Raw genomic sequence first — 19,553 nt, 5'->3', positions numbered from 1 at the left:
GATGGTTACCAGCAAGGAGATGGGTGGGGGATGGGTGAAACAGCTGATGGGGATTAAGAGTACACTTATCATGATGAGCACCATGTAATGTACAGAATTGTTGAATCAGTATATTGTACACCTGAAACTAATATAACACTGTGTTAACTACACTGGAATTAAAATTAAAGGCTAAAAAAAAAGAAAAAAAAAAAGAAAAAGAAAGGAAGGAAGTCAGAAAGGAAGAAAAAAAGCCAGAGAGGAAGTAGGAAGCAAGAGGTAGTAGTACGATACACAGAAACTCAGAGGACAGAGTTCCAGGAATGCCGCCAAGTGATCCCAGGTGGAAAGAAGAGGAGTGTTTATTGGCTCTAGGAGGCCATTAGGAAACTATAATTATATTGTAGTTCTGGAGGTCAGAAGTCCGAATGAGATGGGTTTCACTGGGCTAAAATCAAGGTGTCAGCAGTGTTATGTTCCTTTTGGAGTCTCTAGGGGAGACTGTTTCTTGCCTTTTCTAGCTCCTAGAATCCACTTGCTTTCCTTGTCTGGTGGCACCTTCCTGTCTTCAAAGCCAGCAGCACAGCATCTTCAGATCTCTCTGACTCTCCTGCCCCCTCCTTTCACTTATAAAAACTCTTATGATTCTATTGAGCCCATTGGGATAATCTGGGAAAATCTCCCCACTTTATGATCCTTAACTCAATCAGATCTGCAATGTTCTTTTTGCTGTACAGAGCAACACATTCAGAGGTTCCAGGAATTAGGGCATGGGCATCATGGAGGGGGAGGGTAGACTGCAGTGTCTACCACATGAAATGCAGGTGGTAAAGAAATGTGGGAAGGAAGACGCAGCCGTCTATATCAAATCTAGATTAATCTTTCAAGAAGTTTGGATTAGAAGAGGAAAAAATAGGGCAGAAAATGGCTAGAGGGTAAAAAATGATTTTTTTTTAACAGCATGATAAAGATATCTGCATGTTAACCCACTGTGTGGGAGAGTGAGCGGAGAGGCACAGGCTGAAGAAGGGGCTGAGGAGGACTGATGGAGCAGGCTCCTTGCAGCGTAGGGTTGGGGCTGGAAGAAGGAGAGTGACCTACAACAAGCAGGGAGAGAGAAGGAGCCTGGGCTTGGATGCAGGTATGTGGTAGTTTTACAGGAGAGGCATGTTGAAGGGAACAACAAAGTTTGGGACATTTCCTGAGGTGAATGGAGCTGGCCAAGGTCAGAAATGGATAGCTTAAGGGCCCTGAGAAGGGGCCACGGTAGAGCACATTAATTAGCAATGGCACCTAAATGCAAAACTCATGATGACAGGAAGATTTACCACCTTTGAGCACTGCTTTCTCACATTTCAAGAAAAGCAAAGGTGAATAATACAAAGCAAATGTAAGTAAATAAAGTGGTATTGACTTTCTGAAGAGCAAATATAACTTTGTTATGTGACCCAACATTTTAAAAAGAGCACGTGTTTAATAACTACCTATATCTAAGAAAATTCATTTTGTTCTATGTTTGTCAGACTTCCCTTTTGACACAACTGGATTTCAGTTTTAATGGGGGGAAAAAACAAGTTCACAAAGGTCTTTTCTTTTAAAATCCACATTTTCTTTTTAGTGGTAAAATGCATGCAAAAAGCATATGATTATGGTATTTATGTTTCCATTAAGGTGTCCTGAACAAGCTGGGGGAGTCTAGCCTGCTATTTCCCTGCTATTTAGATTTACAGCAGCACAGTACCTATTTTATTTCAATTATACTTGAGGACAATGCACTCTTGGTGGCAAATGATTGCATGGTGACAGTCAGCAAATGCCCATTAGAGTTGCCTTTCTGTGGAGTTTTAACTACAGATTCCGGCATCTGGATATAAAAGTATGAATTGCCTGGTGTCCTCAAGTAAATAAAAATACTATTGACCAGCATTTCATCATTTCTTTATTAGAATTCAAAGCATACTAAACTTTTAAATGGGAGTTGTTGAACTCCCATGAAACTTTTGGTAAGTGTCAAGAAACCCTGATTAAAGTTTATGAATATCACACCTGTAAGTTGACCTTTTAAATAAAATGACTATTTAACCATAGGTTAACAATGGACATAAATGATTGCCAAGATAAAGTGGTGCCCATGGGGTGCGTCGGTGCTCAGTCAGTTAAGCATCCAACTCTTGCTCTTGGCTTGGGTCATGATCTCAGAGTCTTGAGATCCCTGCTTGGGATTTTCTCTCTCCTTCTCTCTCTGCCCCTTCCTTGCTCATGTGTACACACACACACACGCACGCTCTCCCTCAAAATAAATAAATAAACATTTTTTTAAAAAACTGTGCCCAATACAGGAATTATAAATTAGTTCACAGCTTTACTGTTAATAGACCTTAATATACTAACTTATATTAGAGTTCCAATTTCGTTTTATTTGTTTGTTTTCATTAGCTCAAGAAAAGTGCTTTCCAGGGGCGCCTGGGTGGCTCAGTCAGTTGAGCATCCAACTTCAACTCAGGTCATGATCTCGCAGTTTGTGAGTCTGAGACCCATGTCGGGCTCTGTGCTGACAGCTCAGAGCCTGGAGCCTGCTTCAAGTTCTGTGTGTGTGTGTCTCTCTCTCTGCCCCTCCCCTGCTCACACTGTGTCTCTCTCTCTCAAAAATAAATAAACATAAAATAAAAAAAAGAATAGTGCTTTCCAAAGGGTGAATGGACTAACGGTTGCTTTACAGTCAATTGAGGTGCTTGTTGAAAATCTGGGTTCTTAGCCCTCAACCAGACCTACTGACTCCAAATATCTATGAAGAGAGGGCCACAAAACTGCATTTGTGAGAAGCATTCCAGGTTCTTTGTATACATGCTGAAATGTGAAAAATCACTGTTCTAGAATGCAGTCTGTGACAGTTCTTAAGATCATGATTCCTGCCTGCCTGCCTTGCCTGAAGATACCTTAGTGTAAGTAGAAATGCTAACATTTTAGACAAGGTTTTAGAAATTCAAGCCTCCACACCTCCATGGAGCTTTGCAAGCTTGGAATCAGCAAGAATTTCATGAAAGTAGAACACAAAGAACTTCAAAGAATTCCAGGAAAGCGCAAAATGAAGTCCTTCAAACTGTCAAAGGGCTGAAATCAGTTGAGAGATCACATTCTTACAGGACTATCCCCTGACTTACTCTCAAATAAGCCATTTTACAGTACCCAGCACTTATAAGTACTTACATTGAAGAAGGACTCATTCAGCAATGGCTTATACTGAACCCAGGAAGTCCTAATTTAAGGAGAAACTGTTCATGATGTGATGTATAGAGAATACTTAGAGACCAAGCTACTCAATGACTAAAGTGGTATAAGCAGAGGTACGTGCACATACTTTTGCACGTATGTTACGTGCACATACTTTTGCACGTATGTTACGTATAAGGAATAAAACCTAGGTCAATTCATTTCAGTGACATTCTTTGCTTGTTCCTGCAACCAGGAGGGGATGCTGTGCTTTCCTGAGGAAACGCCCATTTCCTAAAAGCAATAGCAACATTAAACATTTAAATAGGGCTTACAGTGGAGTAGGCATAGTGCTAAGTGCTTTATATGCATTAACAGACTTAGTCCTCCATAAGCCTGGTAAAGTAAGTGTCATTATTATCCCCACTTTACAGATGAGGAGAATGAAGCATAGAGTTTATACAGCTGATGGTAGATGAACCAGAACCAAACTTGGGCAGGGTGCCCCATAGTTCAGGCTCTTATATGTTACATTCTACCACCTCCTACTCTATAATAGGATTGTTGATAGAGGTTAGGAGTTGCCAGGAGATAATGGTGTATCAGAGTGAAGAAGGATGTCTGCCAGCAGACATTTGATTGATAAAGTTTATTTAAGTAGAGGCTAAATAAAATGAAAAGTAGAAGAGCTAATTGAGCATCAGTGGACACTTTTGCCCACTACTTATTTTCACAAAGTACTGTGGAAATGAATTGACCAGGGGATAGTCCTCCAATAGATAGCCTTGATCTAAGGGTGATCATTCCCTTTGGGCTCTTGTGTGTAACTTACTAGACTCAGAATGCTATTTGGCTCCATGAAACAGAACCTTGATGGAGGGTGACTTAAATGAGGGGCTCAGTTATACAGGTGACAAAAAGGGTGGGCATGCTAGGACTAGAACAGTGTTTCAAGGGGCCAGGTTGCGTCTCTCTTCCTCCACATGGCCATCATCCTCAAGAGTGTTAGATAAACCCCACTTTGGAGCGTTCATTCAAGTTCTAGGCAGGAAGAAGGGAAAATGGCAAAGGGAAAAAGCTGAGTTGACTCCACTTTTTTCCAAAAAAAAAAAACAAAAAAAAACAAAAAACAAAAAACTGCTTTATAGAAAGTTCCAGCTTAGATCCACTTCGAACTCATTTGCCAGAATGTCACATGATCACCTTTCACTGCAAAGGAGCCTGGAAAATTGAATTCTTATCTGGGCACACTGCCAGCCTGAACAAAATTGGGATTCTATTAAGTAAAGAGGAGGGGAAGAATAGGTATTGGTGAGGCAGGTAGAATGTCTTCCACAGTGGAGAGAAATGTATCAGAAAGCACTGGATCGGACTCTCAAGTACTCTAGCCAGCTGAAGATACAATGACAAACAGGAAATACAATCTTGCCAAACAAATAAAGCATCATGAATCATTTACATGGCTAAATCTTTGAGGCCCCTGGTTATAATCAGGATAAAATGTAACTACACCACTGTTTTTGTGATTTTAAGCCTTGTTATTCATATAAAACAGAAGGGAGGGGTTGGCTTCTCTTTAGCAGCAATCCAATATGAAAAGGGCATTAATAAAAAGGCATTTATAAAAAGTAGTAAAAATGACACTGTGACCAACACATATAGTCAGATGATAGTTCATGTGTGAATCAAATTAAACAAGCATAGAAATATTTCCAGATGTAATATGAAGGTACCTTGTAAAAGAAGCATTTTATAAATAATATGTGGAAATTGAAAAAATATCCTATTTTGTCATCAAATTCACAGCATTTAATGAATTATCCCTGGCTATTTCCATGCAGAACTATCAGATCCACATTTCTGACTATAAGATCAAAAAAAATGATTAAGCAATGAAACTCAGAATACTGCTTTCTTACTGAACAATCAAAATCCCAGAAATACATGCAGGCTACACTTCAGATTGTCGACTGACTACTATACTCCCACAAAATCCAAAAATTTGAATAGTAAAGTTGCACCGGTTCACCAATTGGATATTTTGGTGAAATCCAGTGAACTGATGGGAGTTTCTTTATTGGCTATATTCTTTGTACAGGAAATACACTCTGAAGAGTTTCAAGTTTTATGATTTCATTCAAATGATTATTTTTAAATTAATATAATCATTTCTAGATCATCTTATAAGTGTATTATTTCACTGTCTGGATTTAAGTCAACAAACGTGAAGGCACCAAGAGATGGTTTTTTCACTGTCTCAAATTACTGATCCTTAAAAGAAGGTTGGACTTCAGGCGTAATTGATTCAATGATGCACCATACAGGCCAAAGGTAGCTGGGTACACACACGCATAAGAACTGCAGAAATTTTGCTGAGAAAAGAGACAGGGGAATGGAGTCAGCCCTGGGCTTGTGGGGGTAGACAAGCAAACCCAAATGAACCTGCCATGGAGCAGCCACGACCGTATTAATGATTTGTGCAAGAGTTTGGATTTTAAAACACATTATTGGCCACATTAAATTAATGTTGTTCATTTGAATGTAATGGTTTTGCTGTTTTGTTTGTATTTAATTTGTAAAGATGTTTGGTTTTATAGTTGTATAATGGCTGTAAACAGAAGGAGTTTAGTCCTATTTTATTTTTAAACATATTTAAGTAACATTATAATCAAAACTATTTAATTCTGTACTGCAGAATGAAGAGATTGTCCTTTAAAAAGAGTCTCTATACTACTCAAGTCTGGGAAACACTTTTAAACCACTTTATTTCTCACAGAAAAAGACAATGGAGGTGATACCATTATTTCCAAGCCAAATTCATATTCTGTGACTGGTTGGTAAAGATGTACTTTACAGGTGCAGTAAGTCCCAAGTTCTTGTATTACTAATATAATTTCATAATGGTGTTTGATGGACATCTTGTCCTCTGCAAAAATAAGAATTGCAGAAAACTAAAAAGTTTCTGTGATCCTTTTTAAAGAAAACAATAAGTATATCTCTCCTGAGTTGGCAGTGCCTTAGAAATTCTCTAGTCCAATCACCATTTGGGGGCACAGATGCAGAGAACTTAAGGTCCCCAGTGGTACACAGCTGTCAAGGCCATGCATGAGTGAGGCCGAAAGGGGCTTTTGAATATAGTGATATCTATGATGTGATTTCTGAACTGCTCACTGTCTGATCTGACTCATCCCCAAGACAAAGCGTCCTCTGAAATGTTTTGCCAAGAGGCTTTTTGTTTTTGTTTTTTAAGTTTATTTAGTTATTTTGAGAGAGAAAGTGAGAACGTGTGTATCAGTGGGGAAGGCGCAGAGAGAAAGGGAGAGAGAGAATCCTAAGCAGGTTCTGTGCTGTTAGCATGAAGCCCTATGCAGGGCTCAAACTCATGAATCTTGAGATCATGACCTGAGCAGAAAACAAGAGTTGGACACTTAACCAAATGAGCCACCCAGGTGTCCCCCAGTGGCTTTTTGATGGAAATTAGTGAGGAGGCTGAGTTTTAGTGTGGGGTCAGCACGGTGCAGAGCCGAGACCACAGTCAGGGATGCTGAAGCACAGTAGCAAATGGTGCTCTGAGCACATAAGCTCTTTTGAAAATTTGCAGACATCTTCAGGGGAGATTTAGACTCTTGCAGGGCACTGGATTTTAGACTGGGGTTTAAACAATCGCTTCCGGCCCTCAGAGACTGGAGAGATCCCTCCTGACTCCCATCTTCCATGGCAGGTGGGACTCCAAAGCCATGTGAACAAACCACTATAAGAACATCCCCTACTTTACCAGATTTTTAAACTAGATGCAGAAGCTGTTGGGAATGATTCATATTTTTATCAATGATCAATACAACATTAATTTTCTTTCAGTTCTTTCGAAAGTTACCAATAAGCAATGCCAGTGTTTCTGCTGCCCTTTCTCCCAAGAAAACACACTCGATGGGACATTCATGGCCTTCAAGTGTGATCTGCCCTTCTACACACAGCTTTTACAAGTACAGCAAAAAAAAAAGTAAGAAATTTCTTAAGAAAATGTTACTGTTACTGATAATGAACTTATTCTTTGAATCTTGACACATCAATGTTAGTTAACAAGCACTTTGAATCTTCAAAGTGACCACACCAATGTGGTTTAAATAAACCATAACCTTCCATGTTAACTTATATTACTTACTCATCAGGGTCAACATCAAATAGATTTTCATAAAACAATGAAGAAAACCTAAAATCCAGCCAAAAGAAAGAAAGAGAGAGAAGAGAGAAAGAAAGAAAGAAAGAAGGAAAGAAGAAGGAAGGAAGGAAGGAAGGAAGGAAGGAAGGAAAGAAAGAAAGAAAGAAAGAAAGAAAGAAAGAAAGAAAGAAAGAAAGAAAGAAAGAAAGAAAGAAAGAAAGAAAACAAAAATAATCTGACTAGATAGAGTTTTACCTTAACGTCTGCTTCCCCTTTTGCTACTCTTTAAAATGCTTCCTTCTGGGTTTGCCAGAAGCTTACCTGTTATGTTTGCAAACCTCTATTAAAAATAGCTGGAAGTAAATAACTAAAACATAGGCTGCTTGCAAAATGTAGCAGCAAGATAACACGTGTGTGCTACAGATGAAATAATTCCAACTCCTCTGCCGTTTTGCAGAGGTCTATAAAGTGCAGTACCAGAGACCAGCGGCACAGCATCGGACCAGAAAACTTTGTAGAAATGCAAATTTTAGGCACTACTCCATTCCAGGTCTACTGAATCAAAAGTCTGGGGAAGGGTTAAGCAATCTGTGTTTGAAGAAGCCCTCCAGGTCATTCTGATGCAGGCTAACTCTTGAGAACCACACCTTTTAAGTGAAACCTATTTTGAATGTTCAAAGCCTAGCTCCCCTGGAAAGCAATGATTATAAGAAACTATTATAATGCATGATGAGATTAGCTATTGTTTATGACAATAACAGGCATATGTTTCAGTTAAAAATGAATAATTATTTTCTTCATGAACTAAACTTTATAAGGTGTTTGACTATATAAATGGAGAGGCAGAAAAATAGGTTTTTTAAATGTTTCAGAATTTGAAATAATATATAGCCATTAATAAAAATATAGTCAGTTAAATTCTGAAATAAATATGTAGCCGTTAATTGAGAGTCAACATTTCATTCCTTTGTGCTATACTAATATACATAATCACACCTATGGTCTGCGGCTATTAACAAGCAATTTGAAGACTGACTATATTAAACATCTCATTCACTAATTCTTTCATAATCGAAAATCATGTTACCAAAAAAAAAAAAATAGGTCCTTTAAATCATAAGTCAAACAAATCACGGCATTCTCCATCTGTTTAATTACCATAACTAGAGGTGCTGTTAGCAACAAAAGGAAATTCAGAATTACAAAGTAAAGGTTAGTTCTCCAGTCTGAGACCATTTTAAGAACAAGATGAAATATGTTGGAATCATTAGAAAAGCTGTCAAAACCTCTGCTCCTCTTTCCATTAGGCTTTGATTTGTGTAAACTCAATATTTTTAGACACAACGGCTTTCTAAAGGCCATTAATAAAAGGCAGCCGTGGTTTGAGAATTGATGAACAATCTACTCCCTTGTCAAAAACTATATAAAAGTTGATTTGGAAGCAATACCTTGATTGCTCCTGCAGCCTACCTGTCTACAGACGAAGGTTTGGAATTCCGTGGCTTCTTCACTTGGGCATACAGAGTATCCATCATATGCCCTTCTCTTGGGCTCTGGGGTCTGGTGTTGAGAGCCACCGAGCCTTCGTAGGAAGACATTCCCCCATACAGCAACTCATCAGTACAACCCAATGTCCGATGAAAATCTTGGATTTCAGCATAGTCACGCTCTCGAGCTTGTCGCTCTCTAAATTCACGAGTTTTGGCTTGAATCCTGTAAAATTAGAACCAAGTTGAAACAAGAGAAACTATGTCTTTTCTAAGAAATGTATATACAGAAATATTCATCAAAATAGGTCATAAAATATATGTTATTTCATGCATCTGTAAGAAGATTGATGGTATAAACAATGTTATATACATTTTGGATTGTCAAGGTAACGTCATGCATGCTCTGAAATAATCACTTCAGATAGCTTTTGTTCACGTCAGTAAGGCATAGTCATGGTTTACAACTTCATTTAAATTGTCACTTATTAATTAGTTTAAGAAATTCGCCAGTAACAGATAGTTTTTAGGCACCCACTTGGGTCTTACTCATGAATTTTTTTAAGGCAAGAAGTGATTTTTCTTTTTTTTTCTTTTTATTTTTTCTTTTTATTTATTTATTTTTTCAACGTTTATTTATTTTTGGGACAGAGAGAGACAGAGCATGAACGGGGGAGGGGCAGAGAGAGAGGGAGACACAGAATCAGAAACAGGCTCCAGGCTCTGAGCCATCAGCCCAGAGCCCGACGCGGGGCTCGAACTCACGGACTGCGAGGTCGTGACCTGGCTGAAGTCGGACGCTTAACCGACTGCACCACCCAGGCGCCCCAAGAAATGATTTTTCTTAAAGTTACACACTCACACACATGCTATATATTTATATATTTATGTGTGAGTGCATAATGTATACATCTTACTCATTATAAATATACCGTACACATTCAACATATTACAAAGCCTAAACATAATCCACACCCATAATTTCTCTATTAATGGCAAAAGAAGATCTGTTTAATAACACCAGCTTTGATTTTATGTGATGTATACAGAATCGGCAAATCCTGAGATTAAGGACAAGAAGGCATGCATCCAGTCAAATTCTAAAATAAATCTTGAGTGTGTTATAACTAAGAAATAGATCATAAATAACCACTTTTACTGAAGATTGTTTAAATATTTCCTAAGATTTTATTGAGCTACTTGGTAGAAAGGCCTTTTCAACCTATAATATACTGATATAATTTATATCCTAGGTTGATTTCAGCTATCTAAAAATAATTAAACTACTTTCAATAGAATTTTAATGATTTTTGTTGGGAAAAGCATTTCTATTAAATATTTACAAATTTAAATGTATACTTAAAAGTGAAGTCTTATTTATATAAAGTAATATTTTAGACTGTGCTTAACATTTCATGACAAAGTTATTTGTTTTTATCATATCTGATGCAGACCACTGCTAGCATAAATGACATAAATATATATACAAAATAATACAGAAAAGATACAAAAGCTACAGAAAGCATAAAAAATTAAAAAACAAACTATGGACCAATATCCCTCATGAATATAGAATTAAAAATCTTTTGCAAAATATTACCAAGAAGAATTTAGCACTATGTAAAAAAGATTATATAACATGACCAAGTGATGTTTATTATAGTAATTCAAGGCTGGTCCAACACTCAAAAATCAATCAGTGTAATCCAACCTATTAACAGGCTAAAGAATAAATCACATGATCATATGAATTGATGCAGAAAAAGCATCTGAAAAAATTCAATACCCAACATGACAGAAGCTCCAAAAAAACTAGTAATAGAGCATAACTAACTTTCTAAAATTGATAAAGAGCATCTACAAAAAACCTATTAGTAACATCATACATTATACATCATGGAGAAAAACTGAATCTTTTTTTGATTTTAAATATTTTATAATGTTTCTTTTTTTGAGAGAGAGAGACAGAACATGAGTGGGGGAGGGGTAGAGAGAGAGGGAGACCCAGAATCCGAAGCAGGCTCCAGGCTCTGAGCTGTCAGCACAGAGCCCAACACAGGACTAGAACCCATGAACCACGAGACCATGACCTGAGCCCAAGTCAGATTCTTAACAAACTGAGCCACCCCGGAGCCCCAAAAACTGAATCTTAAGATGAGGAAAAGGGTAGGGATGTCTGCTCCCCCATAGTGCTGGAAATTCTAGACAGTGCAATCAGCCTAGAAAAAGAAATGGGTGGTACACAGATTGGGAAAAAAGAAATAAAACGATTCTTATTTGTGGATGACATAATGATATATTTGCAGGTCTACATACACAGAAAACCCCAAGAAATCTCAAAGTTTCCTAGAACCAAAGATTGAGTTCAGCAAAGTAACAAGATACATCATTAACACACAAAAATCCATTGTATTTCTATATGCTGTCAATGAACATGGATGCTGAAATTAAGAATATGATGTCATTTACAAGCACTAAAAAATGGAATATATACATAAATATACAGATGCACAGATAAACTAAAGTTGGTTTATAGATATGTATAAACATATATAGATAAATCTAACAAAACATGCATACAACTTGTATGCTGAAAACTATACAATGTTGATGAAAAAAATCAAAGAAAATCTAAAACATGGAGAGATTTACTGTGATCATGAATCAAAGACTCAACATAGTAAAGAAGTCAATTCTCTCCAAGTTGAAATCCAGGCTTAATATAATTCCTATAAAAACCCCAGGAAGATTCTTGCAGATATAGACAAGATTATTTTCAAATTTATAAAGAAAGAAAAAGGATAGAGTAGCTAAACAATTGTAAAAAAAAAAAAAAAAAAGAATAATAAACTGGGAAAAATCACACTTCCTGATTTTGAGATGGAATATAGCCATGGTAATCAAGACTATGTGGTATCTGTGGAGGGACAGATACACAGATCAGAGGAACAGAATAAAGAATCCAGAAATAGCCAAGTATGGCCAACTGATTTCTTTTAATTGTGCAAAATCAATTCAATAGAATAAAGCATTCTTTTCAATAAATAGTGCTGGAACAATTAAATATTCCTATGCAAAAACAAAAACAAAACAAAAAACAAAGCACCCTGAATTTAAACATCGTACGTTATACAAAATAACCCAAAATGGATTACAAATTTAAATGTAAAAATGTAATACTATAATACTTTAGAAGAAAATCATTAGAACCTAACACTTGCAGATAATTCTTAGAAATACCAAAAGCATCATCCATAAAAGAAAAGACAAATAAATTCAACGTCACCAAAACTAAAAGCATTTCCTCTCTGAAAGGCTCTAATAGGACAATGAAAAGACAAGTACAGACCAAGAGAAAATATTTGTAAACCACATATTTGACAAAGAAGTCATGTCCAGAATATATAGGGAATACCTAACACTCAACAATGAGAACAACAATCCAATTAGAAGGGCAAAAGACAAGAAGCAATTTATTTCTCTGAAAAGTATATGCTGATAACAAATAAGCAGATAAAAATGTTCAACAACAGCAGCCATTAGGGAAATGCAAATTACGACCAAAATGAGCTACCACTACACACCTATTAGATCAGCTAAAAAAGTGAGAATATCAAATGCTAGCAAGGATGCAAGGAAACTGCATCTAACATACATTACTGGTGGAAATGTAAAATGGTACCATCAGCTGGAAAACAGTCTCGCAGTTTCTCACAAAAGTAGACATACACTTACCATTCCATTCAGCAATTGCACTTCTGGGCATTTATCCCAAAGAAATAGAAACTTAAGTCCATGCAAAGACCTGTACACAATTGTTCATAGACACTTTGTTTCTTATATTCGAAAACAGGAAATAACCAAAATATGCAACAATAAGTGAATGGTCAAGCGAACCAAAGTATATCCTTATCAAAGAGTACCACACAGCAATACAAATGAACAGACTATTAATATACACAGCAACTGGAATCAATCTCAGGGGCATTATTAAACTATGTGGGAAAAAAAAGTCAATCTCAAAGGTCACATGTTATAAGAATTCATTTATATAGCATTCTCAAAATGACAAAATTATAGACATGGTGAACAGAACACAATGGGGTGATGGTGATCATGGTGGGGTTTAGCAACGGTGAGAGCAGGGGGGTGGGTATGACCATAAAATATTAGTACGAGGAAGATCTTTGCAATGGAATAGTTGTTTCTTAATTGCATGGGTGGTTACATGAACCACACATGTGATTACATGACACAGAACTATGTATACACATGGCACCAATGCCAGTTTCCTGGTTTAGATATTGTACTATAGGCATGTATGATGTAACAGTTTAGGGAAACTGGATAAAGGCTACACAAGACTTCTTTGTACCGTCTTTGCAACTTCCTGTCAATCAAAAATTAATCCAAAATAAAAAGTTTTTAAAAACCCAGAAAGTTGTCACACAGCATTGCAAGCAAAATTTGCATTTTTCTCCCTTGGTTTCTTCTTACGTCAAGGCTATCACCATTATGCCAGTCTTGTTTATCTGAATTTTGGAACTGCTAGGTCATTTTTTTCTAATTTCTTTTATTTCCCGGCTATGAAATGGAAGTACTTAAATTCACCTAGCTTAGTGCTCCTCAACAGGGGTCCAGTGATATTTGAGAAAGGATAATTTGTTATTGTGCACAACTTCTTGCACAACTGCTTATCGCTACATGTCATCAAGCAGTGTCCTCAGACATGGAGGCACGCAAAAACGCTTCACATTTTCCCAAAACCTCCCTAGAAGGGCCTTATTTCATGAGGTGAAAACCAATAACTTAATTTATAAGAGACTACTGAAAAGTTAAATTTTTTTTAATCAGGAAGGGTCCTAGATTCTAATAAATAAAAGTCCCACAGACATAATACCCATAAGAGAAATAGTAAGTCAAATTCTAATGTCAAATTTAGCTAAATTTATACTAGAATTCTTATTATAGTCTAGTCTACTTATTCATTTAGGAGTGATTATAACAGTCAAGGATGTTATTATAAAGGCTGATTACTACTAAATATTAGATATTCATGATGAAAAGTTCATATAAGTTCAGAGATAATTTTATTCTTTGCATCGTACTGTCTTTTTGACTCTGTATTCAGGCAGGAAAAACTACAGAAGAGAGAAATTACTTCTTTCTTCAACTCAATGGGATATTATTTGAAGCTCATTTATGGTCACTTACACTTTACTACTATATGTGATACCATCAGACAATCACCTAACTACAGGTAATATCCAGGGTGACTGGGCATTCACATAAGTCTTGAAGTTTGGGAACCTGTAGAAATTTGGAGGGCTACCATAGATATAAAGCCAAACTCTCCAAATTTTAGGAGAACCCCCTAAAATCAAAGACAGTAATGGATTGGTTTATAAATGAGTGGACCCTATGGTAGCTGAACTTCAGTCCACCGAAAGTAAAGAAAATCCAGCTTACTTATGTTAGAAAATGCAGCCCTGTTAAGAGAAGAAGCCACCAGAAAAAGAGAATGTGAACATTCTCTTTTCAAGGGAAGCACAAAACCTAAATAATCTCCCCAAACTTCTTGCACAATTGTTTCAATATATTATTGATGGGCCCTGGAATTGAATGCTCTTTTGTTCCAAATTACACAGAAACTAATCTTCATTTTGGGACTCAATTTCTATCAAGTCAATTGCTCAGAAGAAGTGCTCAACAGTAGCATGCGGTACTATTCATAAAGCCCAGTCCCATTTGTTTTCTTTTACCCAAATCTGTACATTATTACTAGTTGCCACTAATCATTGAATCCAATAAACATAGTCACGTCTATAGCACCGTCTAAAGGCATTAATTTTTGTCTAAGCTCCAATAACATATGAACTTAATATTTTTATTGTTTATCTTGCCGTCACCAATGAATTTATCCCAAAGCCACAAAAGCTGTTTGCATCCCTCCTTTCTTCCCTGGCGGCTCACACTTGTGACGGAAACCTCAGAATGAAACTGCAGCATACCTGTGGCTCAGGAAGTGGGGCTAGTGCCGCAGCAGGCTAAAGAATCTGGTTACCAGCTTGGACTAACATGCATTTTCAAGTTCATTCTAGGAATCATTGCTAATGAAGCCTGCTGCTGTGCAAATAGCACTGAAAAGTAGATTTTTAAAACCAGGAACACACTATGGTTTGTGAATTGTAGTGACAATTCACAGTCAAATTAACAAATGATTTTCTTTATTATATACTCTTATACTTGAATGTCTTGTTTATTGTAAAGTGAGAAATGGGACTTTGGAATGCAACCATGTTATATTTACATATGATATATTTTCATTGTTTCTGGACAGATTTATATTAGAAAAGAAATATTTGGATCAGGGGAGAAAATATCTTTGGCATCTTAATGAAAATAATATAGTTTCTTAAGGAAACCTAAAAAAAAAAAAAGACAGTGATTATACTGCAGTTCAGCCTTTAATAGTTCCAGATGGTCAGTGCTATGAAAGGACACCTCTTCTATTCTTTTATCATGACCCTCAGGTCACAAATTATCTCTAAGATGTGAGAGCCATTCGTTTTTCTGAACAGTCAGGTTGTTGTTTAGCATTGTCCCTCCTATTTATCTTGGGCCAAACTTCAGCAATGACAGAAATAACTGATTAGCCCAAAACTTAGCCAAAGAAATAAATGTCTATTGCTGTAAGTGTTTCAGATAGTCCTTCATAGTTATACAAGAGAACTATTCTGAGAGCAGACAGCCGTAGTGACTGATGTTGATGGGCAACATTATCATGCACTATTTTCCTGCTCTTGAAATATAAACAAAAACAAAACTTTTAAAACTTTGTAAGACTTTTAACAAGTGAAGAATTTATCATATCAGTCTGTGATGTTCGAACATAAATATTCTCACCCTTTTGGTAAAAAAAAAAAAAAAAAAAAGAAAAGTATCTTCCACTATGATAATGAAATTGCCTTGAACCTGCATAGAAAACAATACACAAAATAATGTAATATACTAAATAAAGTAATAAGGTTAATTTCTTTCCTGCTGTCACTAAATTCATGCTAACAGTCTCTCTACAGCTTGACATCAATTAATGATTTTAATTCTAGACTCTTGTCACAGTGTTCACCACCTTTTTCTCTAATTAAAATGGATGATGCATGATGAAGACACACAAGACTTCTGTTCTTGTAACATTTCTATTCATTAGGATTTTTTGCTTTTACAATAAATGGCTTTTAGCACTAATTGCAGTAGAGTAAGATGAAAATAACTGTTTTATGACTATTAAGTATGGCCTTCATATATACAGAAAAGGTACAGGCATGAGAATCACTACCAAGTGACCAACTCCTCAGGATGGAAATCAGTGGTCTACTTAAATCCTAAATACGTCACCTTCAATGTAACAAAACTTCGATACATGGAACAACCATGGTGCATTTTTTAGAACACTCCAAGAAATAGAAATTGACCTTTAATAATGTTAATAAAAATGCTGTAAATGTCTACAGAAGATAAAATATACTAATATTAGTTTCCCCAAAAACATTAAAATGAATGTTGCATTGCTACATATCAGATAGTTGTTAAGTATCTTCAAAACAATGTTTAAAACCTTGCAATCAACTCTTTTGGGAAACATTTTATCCCCAACTTATTGGCCTGCCATCCAGAAGCCTCATTCTGGGAACAAAGATCTTTTCCTCACAGTGTTTCCTCTCTCTGAAAATCAGTATTACAGACATTCATCAAATAAAACCTAAATGCATGGCAGAATGAAATTTAAACTACAATATAACTGGAAGGAATGGTTCAGTTTAATAGTAGCTTGTGGTCAACTGAATGAATGCTGTATTTGCCCCTTCAAACACCTCATCAGATGGAAGACTTCAGAAATACTGTGGCTCAACTCCTCAATCCATCAGGCAACCCTGCTACATAAATCCCACAACTGGCTCCTCCCAATACAGAAGCTTCCAATTTGGCATCAATGCCAAACTCCGAAGAGAGGGACAATATTCCACTATATTTCCTACTTTGAAAACAGTCATCATTTTAAGTGGGATTTTATCTCTTGGTAATATTGAGGTAAAAGATAATTGAGACGAAAAGACTTCCATATTCTAAATGGGTCCTGAAAAAAAAATTCATGACTAGGACCAACTGTTTTGAAGGTACATTTCCTGTTCAAGGGAAAATGGCAAGTTGCACAAATCCACAGTGGAATCGTACAATAGGTGGGGAAAAGTTAAGCTTCGTCCCTTAATACTAAAAGGGAAACGATACCAGTTTTAAAATATTAAATGGTGGTTCGCCTGGGTGACTCAGCTGGTTGAGCAGCCAACTCTTGGTTTTGGCTCACAGTCATGGGATTGAGCGCCACATCCAGCTTTGTGCTGACAGCAGAGCCTGCTTTAGATTCTCTCTCTCTCTCCCTCTGCCCCTCTCCCCTGCTCATGCTCTCTCTCTAAAATAAACATATATATGTATATATGAATATAAGTGCATATTTGAATATATACATATATGTATATATTTGAATATATACATATATACATACACATATATATGTATATACATATGGCTAAAAGTTGAAAAAGAGATAAAAAAAAAAGCATTCATAGAGATACCACAAATGACTAACACAAAACCACAGAATCTAAGGAGTTAGAAGAACACCTCCTTCCTATGAGCCCCTGTGCCTACATATGGGTGTAGAATTTCTCCACTTTGCTAAATACCTAAGTTCTTAAGAACTAGATCTAGACTCCAAATTACCATCTCTGGAGAGTGTTCATTATTAACTCTAGCCTGTCAACCTATTACCTTCCCAAAGCTCTGCAGTTAGCTATTTTCACATTGGTTGTATTGTCGTATATCAATTTTATAATGTTAACAGACTTAAATCTTTTCTCCCTCTTAACAAAGGTAAGGGATCCCTGAGAGAAGGAAGAACAACATAGTACAAAATTTAGACCATCATATGGTATGTGTAACATATTGTGAAACGACAAAAACTTCTCCTTTATGCTGACTAATGAAACACTAGAATAATTTTTCACAAACCAAAACACACACAGTCTTACAGATATTCATCCACTCACATTATGTTCTGACTTTATGAGTAACGAAGCACCTACAGTTATTTCCAACTCAAACAGATGCTGCAATGCCAAATACATCTAAGACGGTTCTCATCAAATACAAAACTGCCTTTTCCTACTCCAGTTATGTTCTCTCAACAAAATCCATTCCAAACACACACATGCACGCACACACACACATACACATGCTCAATATTGGTCTAACTAGTGAACTTCCACATAGTTAATAGACTGTTTAAAATTTTTGTTCACCTGCAACAATAAATTTTTCTAAAAAATGTCTGATGAAACTAATTTCAGTGATTAGAGGTGATTTTTCTGAAGGACTGAAGAGGTCAGAGAAAATATGGAAAATTCTGCTACAGAATAGAAAAATGTAGATTTTCTAAGAGGTTACTTTTTAAAGGTTAAGCTTTGTTCGAATGACAATATGTGATCTAAATGCAAAGATTATCCGGGTTACCTGAGTTCTACGGTCAGAATTCAGGGAGCCTGAATACTAAGTTTGAAGCCAAAATGAGTAAAAATTTCTCTTCTCTTTCAGATACACAGGGAATACACCTATTACTGCTTTATTGATTGTTTCTCCTGTAATTTCACAAACTTTTCATCCATGCACTTTAAACTCACTTTACTACTACATTATAATATTTTTAAATGTTAGCTTAAATGTTAACTTCTGCATCTTTTGAAAAGGATCTTACCAACTAAGAAACACCACAAAAAAAGTTTCTATCAAAATTTCAAGTAATTACACAAAGCAGATATTGGAAACAACTGGTAAAACCGAAAAAAGAAATGCCAGTGAATGGGAACCATATGCAGAAATGCCACACAAAGTTGCAAAATGATGCACCGAGAACTGGGTGTAGCACGTGCAGCACATACAGTTTAATGGCCCCAGTACTGGAAACACAAGCTTTTAAGAAGGATTATCTCTTTGAATAATGGAACATTTCTAGCCATACATTTCCTTAGCAGATTTATAAATATCCTTCACATACTGGGAGAATTTCATAAGAAATTCACTTAACTTTTTCATGTCTCCACTAGAATCATTCAGTCCCCTTTAAAATACTTCCAAGAACAACTTACTACATAGATACAGATAAGAATATCAGAACAGAATATCCCTTGCTGAGTAATACAAAATGCAAGCCAGTTAGCATCATATATATAATAGAATGAATAACATATGAAGCAAATATTTCAGAGTTGAGGAATCTGGCCAGATAGTACAGAGATTTCATCTTTCAGACCTTTTTCCTTCTTTCTGTCCTTCCTTCCCATCCATCCATCTGTTCATACAGACTTGACCTTGTTCCAGAAAAAAATTTAACATGGTTTTCTAAGAATGTACAAAAATGCAAAATAAATCAAAATGAAAATAGATTTAGCTTTTTGAAAGTATGCATGTGTGGAAATTCATATTTTATAGGAAATAAATTGGACAGGCATAGTCTAGTATGTTAACAGTGATGTTATTACAGATAAATTTTTATTTTCCGGGCTTAAATTTATGTTTTTTCTTTCAAATTGTGAATAGATTAAGAATTAGAATACATTAGATTTAGACCTTAAAAACGTACATGTTTTAAACAGGTAAAAACA

At 36.1% G+C, this 19,553-nt stretch overlaps 1 protein-coding gene across 16 annotated transcripts in view; it reads right to left on the bottom strand.

The window, feature by feature from the left end:
- PARD3 (par-3 family cell polarity regulator) overlaps positions 1 to 19,553 on the bottom strand; it is a 680,086-nt gene that overhangs the window by 146,797 nt on the left and 513,736 nt on the right. For all 16 annotated transcript variants that reach the window (XM_086714599.1, XM_086714604.1, XM_086714589.1 and 13 more), the window contains one exon: positions 8,819 to 9,061. In XM_086714599.1, the coding sequence (XP_086570725.1) occupies positions 8,819 to 9,061 (243 nt within the window). The remainder of the gene's footprint in view (positions 1 to 8,818; positions 9,062 to 19,553) is intronic.

Source organism: Puma concolor, chromosome B4 (genome assembly GCF_028749965.1).
Source record: "Puma concolor isolate L17-30 chromosome B4, mPumCon1.1.hap2, whole genome shotgun sequence".
Taxonomy (NCBI): Eukaryota; Metazoa; Chordata; class Mammalia; order Carnivora; family Felidae; genus Puma; species Puma concolor.
The sequence above is the reverse complement of the archived record's forward strand: the minus strand, read 5'-3'. Positions and strand labels throughout refer to the sequence as shown.